The sequence below is a fragment of the Aplysia californica genome, unplaced genomic scaffold (assembly GCF_000002075.1).
Source record: "Aplysia californica isolate F4 #8 unplaced genomic scaffold, AplCal3.0 scaffold00907, whole genome shotgun sequence".
NCBI classification, from domain to species: Eukaryota; Metazoa; Mollusca; class Gastropoda; order Aplysiida; family Aplysiidae; genus Aplysia; species Aplysia californica.
The window spans coordinates 105,838-128,881 of NW_004798177.1; the positions used below are offsets into that span (position 1 = coordinate 105,838).

The 23,044-nt window shown below is 41.9% G+C and overlaps 1 protein-coding gene across 3 annotated transcripts in view; it reads right to left on the reverse strand.

Annotated features, from left to right (window-relative positions):
* Positions 1 to 561: 561 nt before the first annotated feature.
* Positions 562 to 23,044, reverse strand: part of LOC101855061 (DNA-directed RNA polymerase III subunit RPC2) — a 52,721-nt gene continuing 30,238 nt past the window's right edge. For all 3 annotated transcript variants that reach the window (XM_005110538.3, XM_035972919.1, XM_005110539.3), the window contains exons 11-30: positions 20,889 to 21,002; positions 19,999 to 20,109; positions 17,983 to 18,072; positions 17,334 to 17,496; positions 16,139 to 16,292; positions 15,400 to 15,474; positions 13,623 to 13,721; positions 12,798 to 12,925; positions 11,839 to 11,924; positions 10,977 to 11,100; positions 9,530 to 9,688; positions 8,847 to 8,964; positions 7,488 to 7,631; positions 6,745 to 6,793; positions 5,557 to 5,574; positions 4,544 to 4,649; positions 3,374 to 3,470; positions 2,648 to 2,845; positions 1,908 to 1,997; positions 562 to 1,108 (exon numbers count right to left, since the gene is read on the reverse strand). In XM_005110538.3, the coding sequence (XP_005110595.1) occupies positions 976 to 1,108; positions 1,908 to 1,997; positions 2,648 to 2,845; positions 3,374 to 3,470; positions 4,544 to 4,649; positions 5,557 to 5,574; positions 6,745 to 6,793; positions 7,488 to 7,631; positions 8,847 to 8,964; positions 9,530 to 9,688; positions 10,977 to 11,100; positions 11,839 to 11,924; positions 12,798 to 12,925; positions 13,623 to 13,721; positions 15,400 to 15,474; positions 16,139 to 16,292; positions 17,334 to 17,496; positions 17,983 to 18,072; positions 19,999 to 20,109; positions 20,889 to 21,002 (2,256 nt within the window). In that variant the 3' untranslated portion in view covers positions 562 to 975. The remainder of the gene's footprint in view (positions 1,109 to 1,907; positions 1,998 to 2,647; positions 2,846 to 3,373; positions 3,471 to 4,543; positions 4,650 to 5,556; positions 5,575 to 6,744; positions 6,794 to 7,487; positions 7,632 to 8,846; positions 8,965 to 9,529; positions 9,689 to 10,976; positions 11,101 to 11,838; positions 11,925 to 12,797; positions 12,926 to 13,622; positions 13,722 to 15,399; positions 15,475 to 16,138; positions 16,293 to 17,333; positions 17,497 to 17,982; positions 18,073 to 19,998; positions 20,110 to 20,888; positions 21,003 to 23,044) is intronic.

Consider the following 23,044-nt stretch of genomic DNA (forward strand, 5'->3'; position numbering starts at 1 on the left):
TTCTTCCCCAAGAGCAAAGCCATCAACTGTTGACAAAATAAAAGACTAAGAAACCCCCAGATAATAAGAACATTCATCGGTAATCAAATGTCAGAGTGTGACAAACACTCCTCCCCACAAAACTGGCTGGTTCAGCTTGCGATGACTGGAAGTACCAACAAAACTTGTCAATAGACTAGCATATCCAACTAGTCATACTGATAATGTTTAGTTTTAGTACCAGTTCTACAGCACTTGCAACATAAATAGGTCACATAAGTGCTGACGTTTGGATGTGTTACTAGACTAGAGAGTAACATACACAGAAAAGGAGGAGGAGAGATAACTATGGTATAAGTTTGATAGGAACGAAGACACAAACTACATCAGAGAACCCGCCAACTATCCACTACTGAGCAAGAAAAGTTTTGAGCCCCCATCAACACAAACTAGATCATTTCAAAGGCAGACTCCTTCGAATCCATCTGTCAGGGCCGAGCCGACCAGGACAGTAGAATACAGAATCCCAGTTGACGGGCCGGAGATAACTGAACGAAGAAGAAAAAAACCCCAAACAACCTGTCCAATCGAGAATTGAACTTTCAACCTCTGCACATTTATTTCCCCGTTAAATAAAAACATTCACTTTATGCATTCTATTCTTGACACAGCAGCAGTTTCCACTAGATCACTCGCAACAGACAGACAGACAGACAGACAGACAGACAGACAGACAGACAGACAGACAGACAGACAGACAGACAGTCAGACAGGGGCCAAAAGAAAACCCAGCATCCATTCCCATCATCAGACACTTGTAACATTTATTGCTCACTTTTTGCATTTCTTCACCACAAACTCTCTTCAACATTTTATCCACACACATACACTCTCAAAGACTCAGCATTCATTCATTCACTTATTCTTGCAACGGTGGCTAAAAAAACTAATTGAAAAAAAAAAAAATCCCTGTGACCCTGAGGAAGGGGTGAAAGGTCACAACTCGTTGTATCTCTTCAGCGACAGTCGGGGCACAATGTTCATGGACTGTAGCTCTTGGAACAGAAGCTTGCAGGCATACGGCATTTTGAGGGTGGACACATCCTTAGAGGACTTACAGTACTGGCACCTGGGGGGGGGGGGGGGGGAGTAGAGAGAGAGAGAAAGTTTAGTTTTTAGTAAGTAAGTGTCTTACAGCACTTGCAACACAATAAGGTCATATAAGTGCCGAAGATTAGAGGTGTTACAAGAGAGTAACAAGCACAAAAAAGGAGGAGGAGAGATACGGAGAATAGATATTTGATAGGAAAGAAGGAGCAAACCAGAGCACCCACCAACCACCCACAGAGAGAGAAAAAAAAAAAAATGAGTCCGAGTCTCAATAAAGAGAAGCACATTGACACAATATTCGTCTTATAGTGCAGGGAAGAAGCACGACAGATAAACAGAAACAACAAAGGGTTAAAAAAAAAGAGCAAGGCCTACCAGTAGCGACCTCAAACGACCCATAGAGAGAAAAAAGGGATAGTACAGCTTCAGAACATCTTTTTTCCTCTTTTAAAATTTGAACAGCACCATGCTGTATGAAGAGGGAACTGGAAAAAATCCAGAACTTTGGGACCCGTGGAATGTACGCACGGGGACTCCAAATTTAACAGGTCAATTTGTCCAATACATCTTGTGTTAAAAATATTTGTATACAATTGCCAAATATGGCAAGTATAAAGAGATTAAAATATAAATGAATGTATAAGAAGAAATATACACTACAAAATCCAGACAATTAGGGTCTACAGAAATCAGGATTTCCAGATTTATCGAGAAAATCAGCATCTCTGTGGATTCGAGATCAGAAATTTGTTCATTCCGTGTCCAGGAAGACGAGGCCAGAGAGAAAACCCGAAGGATTCCACACAACAATAACTCACCATCCGGAGTAGCCGATGAGTCCGCACTGACCACAGACGTCCACCTCAAACTCGTCGCTGGAGATCATGAGTCGCTCCAACAGCAGCATACTGGGGGAGGGGGAGAAAGGATAACCAGGTTTGGTTTTAGAAAGAGTTTTAACTCTTTATCTCCGAGGGTGGTAAACCCACTATACTGGGGCCCTCTTTTGGAACAAAACTAAAAGTGACAAATATGTCACTATATTGGTCATTAAATAAAAACAAGCGAACCTTTTTCGATAGTTCTTATCTAATGAACGAACTCCCGCTAAAAGAGACCTGTTCTTAACAATTGTCGAAAAATAATTTGATGCCGGAGGCGTAGTAAAGGAATGTGCCACCTTTGTCATATCAATAGGCCGAAGGGCTCAAACTCAGATGGCCACTGGATCGGGAAAGTAAAGTAAGTAAGTAAGAGTTTAACGGCACCTGCAACACAAATAGGCTACTCTCTAGTAACGTAACACCTATATTCTTCGGCACTTACGAGCATATATATGACCTAATTGTGTAGCAAGTGCTGTAAAACTCGTACAAAAACTAAAACGTTGACTCGTTGGGTCCCATAACCAATGAGACAAAAATAAAGTAACTAAACCTCATACTAAAACCAGAACGCTGCCTCACCGAGAACTCGTCCTAAAATTAAAACACTAACTCACCTGGCCCCATAACTGATGAGACAAAAGTAAAATAACGTAACTAAAACACTGACTCACCTAGCCCCATAACCGATGAGACAGTCCCTCTCCATCTCCCCCAGACGTAGCCCCCCGTCCCTGGACCTCCCCTCGGTGGGCTGACGGGTCAGTACGGCGCGCGGGCCGCGGGCTCGGGCGTGCATCTTGTCCAGCACCATGTGCTTGAGCTTCTGGTAGTAGATGGGCCCGAAGTAGATGTACGCTGCCAGGGGCTCCCTGAGGCAATGGGAGAGAAAGAAACAAAAAGTCCTCTGTTAAGTCCACATTTTTCTTCTCTCAAAAGTTCATGTTGTACTTGTCGTAACTTTCTTACTTCTTTGAATAAAAAATAAAATACTTTAAAGTTTTTTCTTATCCAGTGCTGCGAAAGTGACACATAATTCTTGTCCACACAGTTGAACCCATGTGGAATGAGGACCAACCCCCCCTCCCCCTAAAAAAGCTAGCCATGAACAAAAATAAAACCCCAACCACACCACAAACCTCAAACTAAGCACATCTTGTTTTATCAACCAGATGGTGTCATTTGCATAAGAATGGGCAGAGGCCTCTCCCCCCCCCCAAAAAAAAAAGAAAAAAAGAAACAAAATCAAACCTGCACATACACAATTTTAAAAAACCCAACAAAAACAGCAGGAGCAGCGAACAAATTCAGCTCATCCTACTTTCTCAACCATATATAGCATCATTTACACTAGAAGTTACAATAATAAGGGAAAACAAAAAGACGTAGTTAGTGCTTACCCAGTGATGCCAGACGTGACGTAGTCCTTGCCCAGGTAGTTGAACCCGTGGTCGATGAGAACCTCCGACAGGTCCGCCACCTTGTCACCGCCAAAAGCTGGAGAGTCAAACACACAGTGTGTTAAAAAAACACCCAACCACAAGACCATGAGGCCTTTTGTTTGTTTGAGTAAAGAGAAGCATCTTGGCAAATTTGGTCGCTTTTAAGCACAAGGGGGCTATCCCCATGGTAAAGTTTTTGCACCTAGTTCAGTTTCTTTTACAAGCAGAGTTTTCTCTATAAACAAACAAATATACACACTAATGAAACCAAACTTCTTCTATAGTAGACAGGCCAAAGCCCAGTTTTGGTGTAAGTAAAGATTTCTGGAAACCTTCCAAACCTGGGATAGCCCGCTTGTCCTCAAAAGCGACCATTTAACGCAGGGAAAAAAGTAAGACAGACAGACAGAATCCACAAAGGGGAAAGAAAAGAAATAGGGCCTTCTAGTGGTGCCCTCCAACCTCCCATTGACTTTGTATGAGGCCTAAATAGTTGGAAAACTTTTTACTTTACAATCACAATACAAAGTTATAGATTACATCTTTTTCCGCTGTTTCTGTACTTAAGTTGTAAAAATTTGTATTATTATTAATTAGCATATTACAATAAAGTGACCAAAACTTTTCCTAAGCCTTTCCTTTCTACACGATAAAGTTGCATTTCCGATTCCTCACCCAACTCTCCACATAATAAATATATCAAATGAATAAAGGAAACAGCTGTTAAATAATAAGCCGTCAAATAAAGATAAAAGTCTGGACTAGCATCAAGAAAAAGTAAGACAGACAGAAACAACAAATTAAAAGGAAAGACAGAAAATTGGACCTACCCAGTGGCTACCTCCAAACACCTACCGGGATAATCTTTATACATACAACATTTCCATGTACAGTCAAAGCTGCCCCATCGGCCACTTGTCTAAGACCTGTACAAAAGATCACTCTCCCTTTGGGTTTTTTTGTTAGTTGATATTACAATGATACTGTCCAAGGCATCCACCTGTCTAAGACAGCCACTTTTCTCCTCGACGATGAGGGAGGCCGCCTTGGGACAATTTCGACTGTACTCGAAAAACAGAAACAGAACAGAACAGCAACGAGTCAAATGTTACTTGAGGTTTCTCTCACCTGTGCCGTAGTGGAACTTCCCCTCCAGGACGCCTGCCTTGCTGCCCAGCAGCTCGATCAGTTTCCCCACCGTCATACGGGACGGGTACCCGTGGGGGTTCATGATCTGAGGGTGAGAAGAAGGAGATGAAAATTGTTTCTTTGACTTTGAGCTATTATTTTATGGTGTGTGAGTGGTGAGTGGGGGTTGTATTTCAATGTTATTCATACTTCTTCTCCAACGATGGTTTTCTCCTTTTGTTCAACTCTTATATCAGTGCATTTAGCAGCCTTCTTGGGTTCTCACATTCTTAGGTACACAGTGGGGGCTTACTGCACATAATGACTGTTAACTGCCCAGAGTGATGGCTATCTGCACACAGTGGGGGGTCTTACTGCACATAACGACTGTTAACTGCCCAGAGTGACGGTTATCTGCACACAGTGGGTGCTTACTGCACATAATGACTGTTAACTGCCCAGAGTGATGGCTATCTGCACACAATGGGGGCTTACTGCACAAAGTGACACTACCTGCACATAGTGACATAGTGACAGCTAACTGCATAGAGTGACTGCTAGCTTCCCACAGTGACGGCTATACTATCTGCACACAGTGATGGCGACCTGCACATAGAGACTGCTAACTTCCCAGAGTGATGGCTATACTATCTGCACACAGTGACGGCTAACTGCACATATTGACATAGTGATGGTTATCTGCACATAGTGACTATAAACTGCTCATTGTGATGCTAATTGTAAAGAACAGTAACGTAAGGAACACACTGAAGAACAAACATGTAGTACACATTATTGGTGCCAGGCCCACAGCATGACAAATTTTTTCATTGAAATTTTCAATACACATAAATAAATACATAATTATGTTCTATGTATACAAATGTCATGCAATTCTAAAATGAGCCATCTCTTTGATTGTAATGCGCATTCAGCATCTTTTAAAAAATGGAAATGCACAGGACAGACGCTATCTATTATTATTATTATTACATATCATTACAGATACTTACAATGTCAGGACAAATTCCCTGGAAAGAGAGAAAAAAAAAAAGAAGAAAAATTACACACTGAGAAAACAATGAGAAACATGTGACATACTGGGTTTTCCTATCTAACACGATGCCACTATGCTGTACTTTTTCTCTCTGTTTGTTTCAGTGTAGAGAAGCACAACCTGATATTTATACAAAACCGTTCCTTTATAGAAAGGACTTTTGTAAAATAAAAGGGCCGGGATGCATGAAAATTGTGTCAGCGAGTAAGCTGTCAGAATATTGTTTTACTGTGAAACATTTAGAGCCGCCAGGGAAGCACCGCATGGAAGCAAAATTTTGTATTATCATTTTTTACGAATAAGAGGAAAACATAGGACAGACAGAAGCCACAGGGTGTGTGTGTGTGTGTGTGTGTGTGTGTGTGTGTGTGTGTGTGTGTGTGTGTGTGTAAAGAAGTAAGGCCTATCAGTGGCGCCCTCCCATGACCCACTTTGTCTATTGCATTTTGTGACATTCAACATTTCATAAAAATAGTTTTCCATTATTTTAATGTGAAGAATATGGACATTGACATAAAATTTCTAGGAGTATATCATGAACAACATAGTCTGCCCTGGAAGGTAAAGAACGGTCACACATAACAAAAGGAATCTTCATCTGTCCACAATCTATCAAACTACAGTCAAAGCTGTAGCTTCAGCAACATATCGCAAGCCTCGGGCACAAACCAGCCAACTCCCTATTTCCTTCTGACTTTTTCATGATTTATATAGCTACGATATCACATCCCACTTTCCACCATATCCTAGACTAGTATTTTGCCCTAAATAGCTATGTGATCAAGGCCTAGGTCACAACGCCAGTTTCAAGAAATAGAAAATCAGGTTTTTTCCCCTTCTCCTGTAGAAAATACTATATATCTCCAGGCTAAAACAGTTTGCGTACGAAGCCGTCGATTTGAAGCAACGCATGGTGTCAAAGAGTGAAGGGAGATAATTCCAATTCACCAGGTCATTTTTTAGTTTTAGTAGAGGTTTTACGACGCTCGCAACTGCATAAGGTCATAAGAGCGCCAGAAGAAAAGAGGTGTTACAAGAGAGTAACAAATATAAAAAAAAATAAGAAGGGGAGATAAGGAAGATTGATGTTTCATTGGAAAGAAGGAGCAAACCACACAAGAGCACCCGCCAACCACCCACTCACCAGGTCTGTGAAAGGCATGTCCTCCTGAGGTACAATGAGGCCGCACACTCTGGAAGACAAGAACAAATAAAGACAACATAATACTATAATGGAGTCTGCTTAACCTGAACACGATCAACCCAAAAACAAGGTGGCAAATTGAAAGTAGATAAAAATCCCCTATTTTCTTTTTCCTCTTCTTTTTGAGCAGCCTTTCTAAAGCTAAAACCTGGCTAAACGGAAGACAATCTGGAGATCCAGATTGAATTGACCATGACACCACAGAATCTACGGCTGATTTAATCGACCGTCAACACTTGGGAGGAGGGTTAAATTAATTTGATTACCATGTCCTGAGCACGCTGCAAACAGTTCTTCCAAGTTTTTTTTTCCTATATGGTGGCCGGCCAGACGCACTGACCTCACTGAACGGATTTAGTCCACAGGCCGTAGGTTGGTGGTCCCATGATCTGACTCATTCAGATCCTACCTTCCTCCAAATGTTATCATCACAAAGAACTCAAAATGAACAAATGACAAGAATTAAATGAACAAACTATATGAGAGATTGAAATGCTACACTGAAATGGACATTCATCAGAACTTGACTAAAACAGAGATTGAAATGCTAAAGCGAAATGGATGTTCATCAAAACAAGACTAAAACAAAGATTAAAATGAGAAAAACCCCAAAACAAAAAACAAAACAAAAGCAACAAAAAATTAGGGGGAAAAAAATGAAACGACTATTCATCCAGACTGACCCCTTTTGCCCATGGCGACTGCTGAACTTGTCTCCGACCTCCGGCCGGCGCGTCTGCCTCAGGAGCATCTTGACCAGGAAGGACTCCTCCTGGTTGGACGTGATGAGAACCCGCTCAATGTATGACGGCTCCGGCCCTTTGTAGCTGCAGGAAAACCAGAGACCGTTTCATACTTTGTTACTGTAACTCATACTGTTTTAGTTTTAGTAAGAGTTTTACGGCACTTGAAACACAATAAGGTCATATAAGTGCCGAAGATTAGAGGTGTTACAAGAGAGTAACATAATATATGAAAAAACAGGAGGAGAGATAAGGACGATTGATGTTTAAAAGGAAAGAAGGAGCAAACCACACCAAAGCACCTGCCAACCACCCACTATCTGCAGGTAAACCAGTGACCGTATGAGGTTTGGTTACTGTAACTCTTACTGTTTTGCACTCACATTTGTTGGCTTGAACAAAACAATCATTGTTTCTGTCGATAAAAACAGTCCAGTTGGACCTGCTATAATGACCACCCGTCCAAGACAATCACCTGTACGAATGACCACTTCCTCTGTGCGTTTTTTCCTACATTGTAATGACACTCTCCAAGATATCCATCTGTCGTGGACAACTACTTTTCTCCTCAGCATGTGGCCGTCTTGGACAATTTCGACTATAATTCTAAGTCTGTTACACCCCACTGACATAATTCATTGTTGGGGGGGGGGGGGGGGGCACAACCTGAGATGAGAGGGATGCAGCATTTCAACTATTGGATGGTGAAACTTGATAAAAACAACCTCCCCACTCGGACACTGAACTTGCATCTCCCGCACGCAATGGCAAAGAGCCTAACTGCTAAACTGTAGACACCGATTTCACTGCTTTATCAGATATACAGAGCCATACTAGAACACCCGCGCTCATATGACCTTATGCAGCTGCAAGCGCCGTAAAACTCTTACTAAAACAAACAAACAAACAACACTAGAACACAACATAGAAAAATTTGAATTTGGAGCAATTGTTCTTCCATGACCAAAAAAAAAGGAGTTTTCCTCCAAATCCTCCCAAAAGGTAGAAGTTTTGGGAAAAGCAATCAGAGTACGCCAGTAGATTAAGATTGCATAACAACCCTACAGCAGCAGAAATGTAATTTGTATTGCAAGGACACGCAAATAAAAAGATACATTTTTCAGATAAAAATTTGGTGGCATGCTCCAGAAAATGTCTATTGCAGTGTGTGCAAGATAGCGACTTTAGGAAGATAAAGTTTTACATTCTAAAAAAGAAGCAAAAAACCCCCACAAAAAACTAAAAAACCTTATGTTCCAACCGTTTCCCTCTCTCCACCAAACTCCCCCGTGTACGTACGTGATAGGTGTTTCCTTGTACTCCGTCTGCTTCCCCATCTGGTTCTGCACCGACGAGGAGGAGGTCACCGTGGGCATCTCTTTGTTGACCATCACCTGGCGGTTCTCCACACGCACACCTGGGGACATCACAACAACACGCGACTTCTTAACCCTATTCGTACGTCCTGGGGTCATTTTGTACCCCCGGGGTTGTATTCTTCACATTTTAGAATACTTCTTGTACGAAGATCTCTTTGATACTTTCAGTATTTCTCGAAAAATCATTTTGACAGACTGCGATGCAAAGCGTATGGATCGGATTAACGAGCAATTTTCCTCTTTGGACAGTGGTGGCACAGAGTTCCCCACGTCGTATGGATACGATAGTAAAACACGACGTACGGATAGGGTTAACTCAGACCCAACCCCCCCCCCCCAACATATTAAATGTTTTTATACATACTGGTTGGTAGCAATGCAAATTAAATACATCTTTTTCTAATTACTGGGGCTCTATATATCCTAGACAGTGAAGTGGAGGTCCATGATCGCCCATGCCAGTCGGCAGGCACCGGATGATGATAATACATCCGAGTCATTAAAAAAACAAAACAAAACAACAAAAACCACACAACCTACTGGAGCTAAATATACCCTGGCTACAAATTCTAAGCCCACTTAAATCTGCACGAGCCCACCTACCTGGCGCCGCTATTCCGTCCATGTCCAGGGGCTCGTGTTTCCAGATTGGCTTGTAGGTGTCTCTGTCCACCTTGGGCCCCAAGATGCGGTCAAAGGTCAGGTTGGCGTAGCGTTTCACCGCACACGTCTGTTTCTTGTAAACCAGGCAGCGGCCGAAACCTGGGGGGAGGGGGAGAGATTTTTTAAATTATGGTAGAGGGTTTTACGGCGCTCGCAACTGCATAAGGTCATATGAGCGCCAAGGGGTGGAGGTCAATAGAGAAGTCTTTACAGGGAATCAGACTTACTCTGCTCAACTCTCTAGCTTCAACAGCACAAAGTCTGCTTCGACTATCAAGGCACCCCGGAAGTAGCAGGTCACAAGAGAGTGACAACATACAAAAGAAGTAGAGGAAAATGACAATAATAAGGATTAGGAAAGAAAAAACAGCAGTTCCCCGTTGTAGATTAGGCACAGTTATGAGCGTGACATGAATCAGCCCATTAACAATTCTACTGTGCTTGAACGAGAAATGTCCCCCCTTTGGGAATGGTCTAAAGACACTACAGTCAGTGGCACTGCCCCGGGGGGACGGGGGGGGAGTAATCCACAATAGGTATTTATGGTGTTAACAGTGCAGCCTCTCTATAACGACATCGTCACGATCGTCAGGACCAGAAAATGATAACAGGGTGGGAGATGATAATGATAACAATGACAATGACAATCTTTATTCATCTCGCAGGGAGAAATTCGTCTTGGTCGTTTACAGTGGCAGTAGACGTTACAAAAGTTAGGTGCACTCACGCATACGCACAACAAGACAGGACGTTAGTAAATACATGACAACCCACTCCGTAAAACACTCTCTCTCTTTGTGTTTCATTTGTAGCACTGTTGGTCCAGTAACCTAACTGCAGTTGGAACGAATGAATTTTATATCTGTCTGTTCTTGCTTTTTTGGAAATGTATTGTTTACAGTGGGTCGATAGTTGAAATTCCGATGTCAGTGGGTGGCTATGGTCATTAAGCATTATTTCTGCCTTTTTTAGAAGGGTTTTTTTCCTCGAGATACTCAAACTTATTTAGGTTTCTACCAATTGTTCTTGATGCCTTCCCAAATTGCTACCATAGCAAGTGATACCAAAATTAATCAACAACGGGGGAGATAATGATAACAATGAGGGTGATAATGTTACACATCATCATCATCATTATCAGCACCCTCATTGTTAATAGCAATGTGAATGATGACGATAATAATAACAATGTGAGTGATGATAATGATAACAAGATGAGTGATGATAATGATAACAAGATGAGTGATGACAATGATAACAAGATGAGTGATGACAATGATAACAAGATGAGTGATGATAATGATAACAAGATGAGTGATAATAATGATAACAAGATGAGTGATGATAATGATGACAACAACATGGGCGAAGATAACAAGCCCCTCACCTCTGTCCAGGGAGGCTTTGTTCAGCACCAGCGCGTCCTCAATGTCGTAGCCGCTGTAGCTCATGACGGCCACGGTGGCATTCTGGCCCGCCGGCAACTTGTCAAAGTGGATCAGTTCTATGGTCTGTGAGAGGAGCATGGGGTGGGGTGGGGAAGGAAGGAGAGACGGTCAGTGAGAGTAAAAATACTGCCGGCAACTTCAACTCTTCAAACACACGCTATTTTGAGCACAATTTCAGGGGAATTTTTTTTTAGGTTGTACTCGTCAATACGGCCTAGAAAAACCTCAGATATATAGAAATATAGTAATGTCAGTCATCAATTAAGTACAGTCAATTGTATATGGAAGCTGACAGTAAAGGAATCCTAAATGTATGACTTGTCTTTGCTGAGTAAAAGGTTAGGAAGAAATAATGGAAGAGATAAGGAGAAAACCCCATGAATGGTGAATGGCAGTGTTCTTCCATTCTTCGATGGTTACGGAACTTCCCCGAATAATGCTGAGAGCGTCGTGAGGTGTTTAAAAAATTACAGCTTGCTAACTTCTTCAAAACCCAATCAACCACACCCAACATTAAATCATCAGATTGCATAACAACAAACAAAAATACATCAAATGAAACCGATTTCAGCATAGTGTGTTATCACTAAGGCTCTCAAATTCCTGACTGTCAAATCCGAGATTTCCCTGTAAAATTGTGCCAAAATGGCAGCAGCTTTTGCCCTATCTAAGAAGCAAAATCTGCCCCCCCCCGACACAATCCGATGAATCCGATTTGTGGTGTGCACTAGGTATAACCATCACGTGAGCGAAACTGGAGTAAAGTTTGCCGACCACCCAAGACCACCTACAACCACCCACCTTTGACTTGACCAGCGGGGCTTGAGGGTAAGCCAGGGAGTACAGCAGGGTGTCAATGCGATTCCTCTGGTTGTAGCCAATAGTTCCTGAAACACAAACAATAATAATTATAATAATTATAATAATAATGAAAATGATAATTATAATACTGATAATAATATTAATTATATATATTATAATAATGATAATAATAATAACGATAATAGTAATAAAAACAATAACGCTAATAATTATGATAATAATAATGACAATAGTAATAAAAACAATAACGATAAAAATAATATACGTACAATAAAAATACTATGATTATTGATAAAAAGCATAGAGCCTATATCCTCGCTCATCAGCAAGCTCTATGTGCTTTATAATCTACAACTATTATTACCCCAGCAGACCCTAGAACCCTCAGAAACATTCTCGCCTTCCTGGGAAACAGCCGATTAAGCACTGAAACACTAACAAACTGGCGAGACCTTTTGCTCTCTACAGCCGGGTACCCATTCCTGTCTGGGTGAAGAGAGGAACATTTCTTATAGTGCCCTTCCCTAAAGGACACAATTTTGGGCTCCTGGCAGGATTTAAACCCAAGACATTTCCGTTGTGAGCCCAACCACTAGAAGAAAAGGAGGAGAGATAAGGTCGAGATGTTTGATGGTAATGAAGGAGCAAACCCTACCAGAGCGCCCGCCACCCACCCACAATTAAGTCTTTTTATCGTCTAAAGCAGACTAAAACTTGCTCACACCAACCACACAGACTATAAATATAAATTGTCACACAAGAAAAAAAATTATAAGATGTGATATCTCTTTGACTCTGATGTTCTTAGAGCAAGTTTTAGAAAACGGAAATGTGCACCATAAAAATGACATCTAATAATTTTTATCATGATCAAAACTCCCGCAGTTTTGGACAACCTAAAAACCAGCATTAAAACTAAGACAGTCAAGAAGCCTCACCCATTGCCTGTTTGCCCATAGCGCACTGGTAGGTGTTCCTGGGCGACTGGTTGTGGTGAGGGTAGGGGATCAAACCCGCGCACACGCCCAGGATGGTGAACGGCTCAATCTCAAGATGTGTTGTCTCTCTGCCAGGGGGAAAAAAAGATACAGTCTAGCACACATACATAACAAACACGTACCGAAACATGCACATAGCAAACACACACATAACAAAACACGCACATAGCAAACAGATTTTCAGGTTCCAAATTTCTATTTTACAAGTGTATCATTTTTTTACTTAAAACACGTACATAACGGAATTTGTACGTAATGAAAACATTTCCGTGTGTGTCCCGCCAATTTTGCTATGTCTTAGTAAACCTGATCAGTTGTACATCGATATGCTAACGGAGCAACATCCAGCCAATGGCCCCTAAAACTGAGACATGACCCCGGTGTACTCCCGGTTTGATAGATGTTTTACGGTACTCGCATCGCTTTAGGTTGTATAAGTGCCAAAATTTAGAGTCCCAACAGAGTAACAAAAAATTTTTTTTCAAGTTCTTTATGACCTTATGCAGTTTCAAGCACCATAACACTCTTACAAAAAATCCATAAAAAAGAAGGAAGGTAGCAAAGGATAACAGTAAAAATAGTCGCAGAAGAAGCAAGCCACACCAGAGCGCCCACCAACCTCCTCTCCCACCTGCGTACCCTGTTGAGAGCCTCTCACTCAAAGGGTAATGTTCCCCACATACAGAGCCACCATACAGTCATTCTAGCCACACCAGAGCACCCATCAACCTCCCACCTACGTACCCCGTAGAGAGCCCGACTCACCGTGTGATGTTTGCCTCATACAGAGCCACCATACAGTCGTTCTCCTCGTTCACGTCCAGGTACTCCACTAGACCTTCATGGAGGAAGTCCTCAAAACACCTGTGGGTACAAAAAGTCACAACCAATCTTCACTCTGAGTAGTTTAAAAAAAAAATTCAGCAACCTTTGAGTTAGGGTTGGGTCGGGCTCGCAAAATTAGCGTCCGCGAGTAACGAACTACTCGTTGGCACTACCCGCAAACGAGCGGACGGGTAAAGAACTGTCCCCTTGTGAAGAGTAGTTCGCTACTCGCTACTCATCGGACAGAGACAACAGTTTGTTTAGCGAGCGAGCGGACCGAGAGACCCCATGCATTCGAGCGGGCGAACGGACAGGAGCGACTCCTTCCATCGCATACAACTTACAACCCCCCGCCCCCCCCCCCCCCAAAAAAAAATTAATTAAAAAATCACCCTCCTGCCTCACATTGTAGCTAGGCGTTCATGGCAGAAATTTCTCTCCCCCCCCCCTGGCCTTTGCGATAATTGAAACGTAAACAGTGTGCCCCACGCACGAGGTGAAAGGTTACACACATAGTACTACGTCACCAGCCTCTCTCACTCCCTGTGGCACTGCTAGCGGTTTTAAACACTAGGCCTAATTAACAAACAATAGACCGTGGGCCTAACCTCGCGTCGAGTATCTCGTCTGCTAGAGTTCGTCCGTTTGCCCGCCCGCCCAGTGAATAAAATTGTGGAGCGGACCCAAAAAACGAACTGACTTGAGGTTTGAAGTCCGTAGTCCGCTCGCTGAGAGAGTCAAATTGTGGAGCGGACCCAAAAAACGAACTGTCTTGAGGTTCGCAGTTCGCTCTCATGGCCGTCCGTTACCCGTTCACTCTGACCGAATCCGCGAGTGATGAACCCGTCCGTCCGCTCGCCCCAACTCTACTTTGAGTGCATGAAATTCGGTCCAACATCGGCGGTCTAGTGGTTGGGCTACCGGACTCGTAATTGTGAGGTAGTAAGTTCGGGGGTTCGAGCAGAGGGCCCGACGTTGTGTCCTTGGGAAAAGCATTTCACACAACTTTTCCTCACTTCACCCAGGTGGGAATGGGTACCGGCCATAGAAATCGAAAGATCTTGTCAGTATGTTAGAGTTTGAGCGCCTATAAATGGCTGCTTGCACTGTACGCTTCCCAGGAAGTTGAGATTGTTTCAGAAAACTCTCAGGTCTGCTGGGGTAATAGTATAGATTGTGAAGGGCATAGAGCCTGCTGTTGAGCAGGGATTTGCACAATACAAATGCTATCTATTATTATTATTTATAAAAAAAAGTGGAGGTCTTCATCATTAGTTATTTGTCGCAGAGTAAGGTATTGTCCGTGTTTGGGACAGGAAGAAGAAGCCATCGGAGATCCAAAGCTTCACTCAATAGAAGAGGAAAATATTGTCAAATCTTCATTTACTTTTAAAGGCACATATTTGTGAAAGCTGCACTGTAGTCTAATTAGAGGACTTTTTCTGGCGTGCAGCATAACTTAGCAACACCGCTCAGTGTCAATGAAAATGTGCGGCCTCGTGGTGAAATCAGGCGATCGTCAAAATAATGAATCCAAGAAACCTGCATTTTTTTCCACTGTGAGGACAATTTTAATACAATTTTTGGGGGCTCAACACCTCCTTTGTTCACATAAAAGTACATTTCTATGAGGACAATAGACACATGACATAACAACAAAAAAGTAAGTGACACACATTCACTTCTACCTTGAGGGAAAAAAGACACAGTGACCAACCTGAACTCTCGGCACAGATCCTCAATGTGTTTGGATGTGACCAGTGGCTTCCCTTTGTTCACGATGATATACGGCCTGGGGTGTAACAGAAGAGGCAGTGTTACTATAAATATCACAGTGAACAGGCAGGAGAATGTCCCACACCACACATCTATGTACCGCTCAAACAAATACAAATCAGAAACGCTATAGGGCAATTTATTTTTATAATCTAAACCAATAAACAATATGGAATCTCAAGAGGGTGGAATAAAGCTATTAGAAAATCACCCCCCACCCCTGTACCTTCCAAACCACACAATATATTTTTGCCCCAGGGGAATATGGCAACATCAGACCGAAAAAGTTTGAAAACACTACAGACAAAGACGCCCCAAATGTTGTCATGATACACTTCTAATAGTATTGTCATAAATTTTAAAAAATCAGGGGGCTATTCCATGACAAATTGAAAATACATCAACATATGCATGTAACGTGGGGATGATAATCTGTGGAAAAAAATTCCAAGCAGTGATGGAACCATCCTTTATTTTTTTTTTTCTTGGTAAGAGGAAGTGTGATAGAAAAAGAAGAAGTTTAGAAAAAGAAGAAGAAGAGAAAGAAGACGGAGAAGAAGAAGAGAAAGAAGACGGAGAAGAAAAAGAAGAAGAAGAAGAAGAAGAAGAAGAAGAAGAAGAAGAAGAAGAAGAAGAAGAAGAAGAAGACTACTCCCCAGCAAAACAACGTCCCTGCTTACCTGCAGACTCTACCCCCGTCCGACGCGATGTAGACACATCTGTGCGAGTGGTTGGGGAAGATGGAGACAAACGCGTTGATGTAGCCGGCCCGACGAAGCTTCCGGAACGTGGAGACCAGGCGCTGGTAGTGACTGGTGATACCGACAATGTTGCCTGGAGGAAAGAAAAAGAGGATGAAGCGGCAGTCTGATGTCACAAGACCCGTCAAAACAAGGCAAAAGATTTAATAATAATAATAATAATAGATTGCATTTATATAGCACTCTATCCCATCCCAGTATAAGCTCTGAGCGCTTTACACCAATCACATAATCATCCACACAAGAAAAAATATTTCACAGAAACAAGAAAAACCAGTTCAACCAAATAAAGAAGAACTTTCACAACCATACGCTAACTATACACGAAAGGACATATATAATATACATATATATATATACACATGTATGTTAAAAAATCAGAACTTACTAACTCACCTTAACTAACAATGTACAGAGATTCCAACTGGTAACAAACAAATTTCCAAAAATTTTCAGACTATGTGGAATCAGAATTTACAGATAACAATAATATTATCTTATACATCTTGTGTCAACACTTCACAACCATTGGGGAGAAGCTGGGCAAAATCTGGACAATTTCAAAAATCCTGATTTCCAGGCTTATCTGGAAGATCTGCACCTCTAAATATAACTCAAGGATAACACTACAAAGTATTCTGTAGGGAAAACAAATTTCATAAGGTATGGACAATGCATATTTGTCTTATTTTCTAAAGGTAATGAGATCACATGTCATTACACATCAGCAAACAACTATCACGTGCTATGGGCACGTACAAACACACGTGTAAGCCTGCACCATAAGCCTGCACCATAAGCCTGCACCACTGAAGACAAAAGTGTAATTGTTAGGGCTGCAAGGGATCCTCCCTAGTGTGATTTTGACGAAGAAGAAGGAGAAGATGGAAAAAGAAGAGAAGAGGAGGAGGAGGAGCTGGAGAAAAAGAAGAAGAATGCCAATGAGCACAACACCAAACGACCTCATTATTGACAAAGATGGTAAGAAGAAGAAGAAGAAGAAGAAGTCTAAAAGGACGAAGAAAAACAAGAAGAAGAAGAAGAAGAGGGAAAGGGAAAAAAGAGAAAGAAACAAAAACATCCACCACGCACAATGATAATCGCCCTCACTCACCGTTGAGGAAGACGGTGTAGTAGTTGGGGTTGCTGACCTCTTCCCCGTTGAGCGTCTGCAGATCTTCCACCCCGAGACTGACGGCGATCCGAGCGATGGGCGCCTCCTCCACGTCCACCGTGATGTGGGTCATCAGGGCCAGGTTCTTGACCAGACCGCACGACTGGAGGGGGGACGCGCGCGCATGAGTGATGATGGTGACAATGAAAACCATGACGATGATAGTGACGAAGACGAAGACGATGATAATGATACAATGTCGACGACAGTGGTGGTGATGATGATGGTGATCGAAATGATGAAGACGATTATAATGAAATATATGACGATGGTGATGATAATGATGAAGACGATTATAAAGAAAAATATGATGACGGTGATGGTAATGATAACAAAGAGAGCAATGAGAACACCTAAACGGAGAAAATCTGAACCTCGAAAACAAACTTTATGACATTATGATACAAAATTAGCTGGAAAAAAAACAACAATGCCACCTACATTGAAATAAAATCTGCATAAAAAACAATAGCTCCGACTCCCCTCCTGCCCACAAAGGTGACAAACACAAATTAGCTATTCCAATTTTTAAAAATGGCACCAATATTTTATCGTTATAGAAACAAATAAAAAAGAGCAGATAACTCACCTCTCCCTCTGGAGTGTCTGACGGACAGAGTAGTCCCCACTGCGATGGCTGCAATGACCTTGGCCCACTCACTTTTCTTGTCTTCTCAAACTGTTAAAAAATAAAAGGGGGGAAGAGGGTGGGGGGAACAATCAACTTCATAGATTTTTTTTTCCCACAACAAATTTCAGAGAATAATTTGAATATAATACAGTGCTTCCACCAGCTGAAGCTAAAAAGTAAGGAAAATTCTGCAGGGGGCCTGGGGGCCGCCCCAGCAGGGTCCAGGGTGGGGGTCCAGGGGGCGAAGCCCCCGCAGAAATTGAAATTTAGTGCTTTTAGAGGGTAGAAAATGGCATTTGGGAGCCTGTTTGAAGATATTGCCTACAGCCCATAATATTTATTTTTTCACCAACATTTTGCTGGAAATGTTTAAAAGCAGGTTCCCCTTTCATTGCTACTATAATTCAATTAATTTGTAGTCGCACCATTGACAGCAGGCAAACCTGGGAATAATGAATAGATGTACCTTGAAAATACGGTTGCGCAGCGTATACCCACATTTTTTCTAAATTTTCATGTCTGAAAGTCGCCTGTCACAACCTCGAACACCACTTCGAATTATTCTTGATTTTATACGTGGTGCCCACTATGGACGGGATCGGCCGATCACCCGACTCGATCGTCTCAAAAACAAACGTGTTTGTTTTCAGTTTCAAAGCAAACACGGATGTTCGACCACGTCGGGCGATCAGCGCAATCGGCGATCCCATCCGTAGTGGGCACGACCGTATCAGCATATTTCTTTCATCGCGGCCCTTATATTGCGTTCACGTGCCGTAGAATCTTCACATTGATAATTTCTCTAGATCTAGATAAAATTTGCGAAAAGTTTCTTTCCGACAGTAATTTTCTGTCTAAGATCAAAATCAGTCTTGATCAACGCGCAGATTTTCCAGCCGCGGCAACAATCGGAAGATAGACAGAAGGAATGAGTGAATGACAGAAAGGAGGAAGTTGACACAAAAGGTTCGCCAGATTTTGATCCATCTGCAGGTAAAAAATGCACTGCCGACCAACAAGCAATGAATGTATGGGACTGGGACATAGCGGTATAATGTCCGATTGCAGGAAATGCGCAATTTGGCAGGTTTCTATAATGTTAACTTGTTGCCGAGAGAATTACCGTAAATATCGGTACCTTATACAAGACGATACGAAGGCGAGTACGGAATTTCGGCAGTCCTGCACTGTCGCAGTTTTTTTTACGGAGGGAGTAGATAATGATGGAGGGACAAGTACGGAACTGGCAGAAAGTACGGATTTCCGTAAAAATACGGAAGAGTGGAAGCACTGATAATAACAGTAATTTCTGGCAGGATAAAAGTTAACAGACCTCTGAGGTCAGAAAGAAGAGAGAGATGTCTCTCCCCCCCCCCCCCCCCCCCAAAAAAAAAAAAATTTAAAAAATTTTAATTAAGGAGCAGGCCCTTCCAATAGAACTTTAGTCTTGCTGACCTGGAGAACCTCCAGACAGACCAAAGTCACAACTGACCTGGAGAACCTCCGGACAGAACAAAGACACAACTTTTTAAAAAGAATAGTAAAGGGTTTTACGGCGCTCGCAACGGCATAAGGTCATATGAGCACCAAGGGGTGGGTGTCAACAGAGAAGTCTTTACAGGGAATCAGACTTAGGCTGCTCACCTCTCTAGCTTCAACAGCTCAAGGTCTGCTTCGACTATCAAGGCACCCCGGAAATAGCAGGTCACAAGAGAGTGACAAACATACAAAAGAAGTAGAGGAGAAATGACAATAGTAAGGATTAGGAAAGAAAAAGCAGCAGTTCCCTGTTGTAGATCAGGCACAGTTATGAGCGTGACATGAATCAGCCCATTTACAATTCTACTGGGCTTGAACGAGAAATGTCCCCCCTTTGGGAATCACCTAAAGACACTTCAGTCAGTGGCACTGCCCCGGGGGAAGAATACACAACTGACCTGGAGAACCTCCAGACAGAACAAAGAGAAAACTGACCTGGCTGTTGATCCTGGTCATCATGCCCAGGGCGGAGATGTAACTGAGACGGGAGAGGACCTGGGTCACACCGCCGCGGTCCATCTTGAAACGTTTGATGGTCCAGTTGCCCTGGGAGGTGGGAGAACACACAAACAAAACAATAAGTTTTTAATACGATCATTAGGCATTGCTTTCACACTTCAATATTATTAGTCATAGCATGTTCCCTGCATGTTTACTAGGAAAGATATGTAAACTTTAGCATTTTCAGCACAGAAACGATAGGTCCCAAGCTACAAACATGTATTACTGACCAAAATTTTAAGAAAAGAATAAAGATTTGGTAAATGAGGAGAGCCTACAGTTGTGGTACAGGCAGGCAGATGTTTCTGATCAATGGGGGGGAAAAAAAAAACAACTAATACAGAAGCATCCAACCGATAGATAGTCCGACTTCTAGTAGGTCACTTGCCATGCTCATTGTTCAATAGTTTAGCTTTAGTAAGAGTTTTACGGCACTTGCAGTACAATTAGCTTATATAGGTGCTGAAGATCAGGGGTGATACTAAACAATAATATACAAAGAAAAGAAGGAATGGTAAGGATGATGAATATTTGATAAAGAGGAGAAAAACCACACCAGACCATCCACCAACCACCCACGTACTAGCGAGAGAAACATCACAAACACCAAAAGAAAAAGAGGAAAGATAAGATCAATGGATGTTTGATAGGAAAGAAGGAGCAAACCACACCAGAGCACTCGCTAACCACCCACTTGAATCGTCAAGAAAACAGTGGTACAAGTAAACATACAAAGGACAGTCATATATAGAAACAAAGGGAAAAAAAAACAGAAACAAAAAAAAGCACACAAGCAAAAACAAAACAATTTGAAGCTCTCTTACAGTTCCGATGGCGTTGGCGAGACCATTGGTGATGGGGTCGGTGCGTATGAATTTTGTAATGTCGAACTCAGCCGCCCTGACTTTGGGGATGTTCTTGTCCGCCACTTTCTTCAGCTGTGGAGAAAAGCAACGATGGTAAGAGAGATGAGAGACAGCGACGATGGTAAGAGAGATGAGAGACACCGACGATGGTAAGAGAGATGAGAGACAGCAACGATGGTAAGAGAGATGAGAGACACCGACGATGGTAAGAGAGATGAGAGACACCGACGATGGTAAGAGAGATGTGAGACACCGACGATGGTAAGAGAGATGTGAGACAGCGACGATGGTAAGAGAGATGAGAGACACCGACGATGGTAAGAGAGATGAGAGACAGCAACGATGGTAAGAGGGATGAGAGACACCGACGATGGTAAGAGAGATGAGAGACAGCAACGATGGTAAGAGAGATGAGAGACACCGATGATGGTAAGAGAGATGTGAGACACCGACGATGGTAAGAGAGATAAGAGACACTGTGGTGAAATCAGGCGCTCGTCAAAATAATGAAACCAAAGAAATCAGCATTTTTTTGGCCAACTGACAATTTTTTTTTCTAATTTTCTTTTCTTTTTTCTTTTTTGCTCAACACCTATTTTGTCCATTTGAAAACACATTTCTGTGTGGATTTTTACTGAAAAACATCAATTAAAGGCACAAAAAACGTAAATTTTCAGTTTCCAAAAGACTCGGGTTATGGAAGTGACCAAACTGTGGTGGACATTTTCTCGTTAATTTTACCTCTGAAACCAAACGACCGTGACCTCCTTTAATTGCAAATATTTTGACTTCTATTCAACATGAATGGATATTTATTTCACCAAAAGGAAGGAAAATGAACAGGCTTAAAGTTGACACCAATAACTCCATATATGCCCAAAAATTGACGAGCGCCTGATTCCACCACGTCGTGACATAAAAAGCAACCAGGCACTCCACTTTTGAAATGACCTTTTCTAGCCTGGAAAGACACCACAATTGTTTTTCATGTTTTGTTTTGGAAAGTGTTATACGGCGCTCACAACTGCACATGTACATATATATTATATATATATATATATATATATATATTTCTTTTTCCTCTAGATTTTAGTCTCACGGTTTTATAGATTCCGGAATACAAGCAAGGCATCATTCTAAAGATGCAATGTTTCTTGAAAGTTATGAATTATGCAAAGCAGAGTTATATATTCCTCTCCTTTCAATAAGATATACTTTCATAAACAGATAATGTGTACAATATCTCAACTTCAAAATAAATACCAAGATAAGACTGTACTGCAAAAAGTATTATTGGCGTTAAATAATCAAATAGGGCTGGGCTATTCCATGAAAAATGAGACTGCAATGACACACGTAACATTGAAATGATGACCTTCTGTTAAAAAAAACAACCATTCTAAGCAATGGAAGAACCGTTCTTGATTCTTTTTCATAATTAGCAGACACCCACCCCTCCCTCCCCCGGGCTCAATCACTGTTCTCAATTTTTTTCAGCAGGCAGGTCCCTATGTCACTACAGTTTACAGGGTCCCCACCAAATCCTGGAACATTTTTTCAAGACCCCCAAATTTTTTTCAAGACCCCAATTCGAGGGGAAAATCAGGCCGCTGTGTGTCAAGAATGATCCCCAAAAAAGCCAATCTATCAAAGATAAAAAGTCAAAATGTCTATAAATTAATGCAAATGTACATTTTGTAGTATAGTCTTCAAACAATAGATGACTATAATACTGGGTGACTGCCAAACCAGCTTCTCAATTTTCCAAGGGAGGGGCCTCATCCATTTTCCAGGAACACGTTACATAACAATGAAAGCGTGTGCTCCATTTATATCTAACATAATACATGTATATGTTTGTGAATACACACACACACACACACATGTAGGTACATTATATCCAGTTAACAACATGTCAGTGTGGCACTGGGATCTTGAGAGACTTTGGTATTTCAATCTGTTCTTATTTATATTTTCCCATCATCATATTAGCCAACATAACAAACTATAGACCCTATATATAAAAACGAATCCTGTTTTGAGCCTGAAAAAAGACCTAGAACTAGAAAATCGACTGTCAATAACCAGTCTGGGTGTCCTGATTCATATAATAA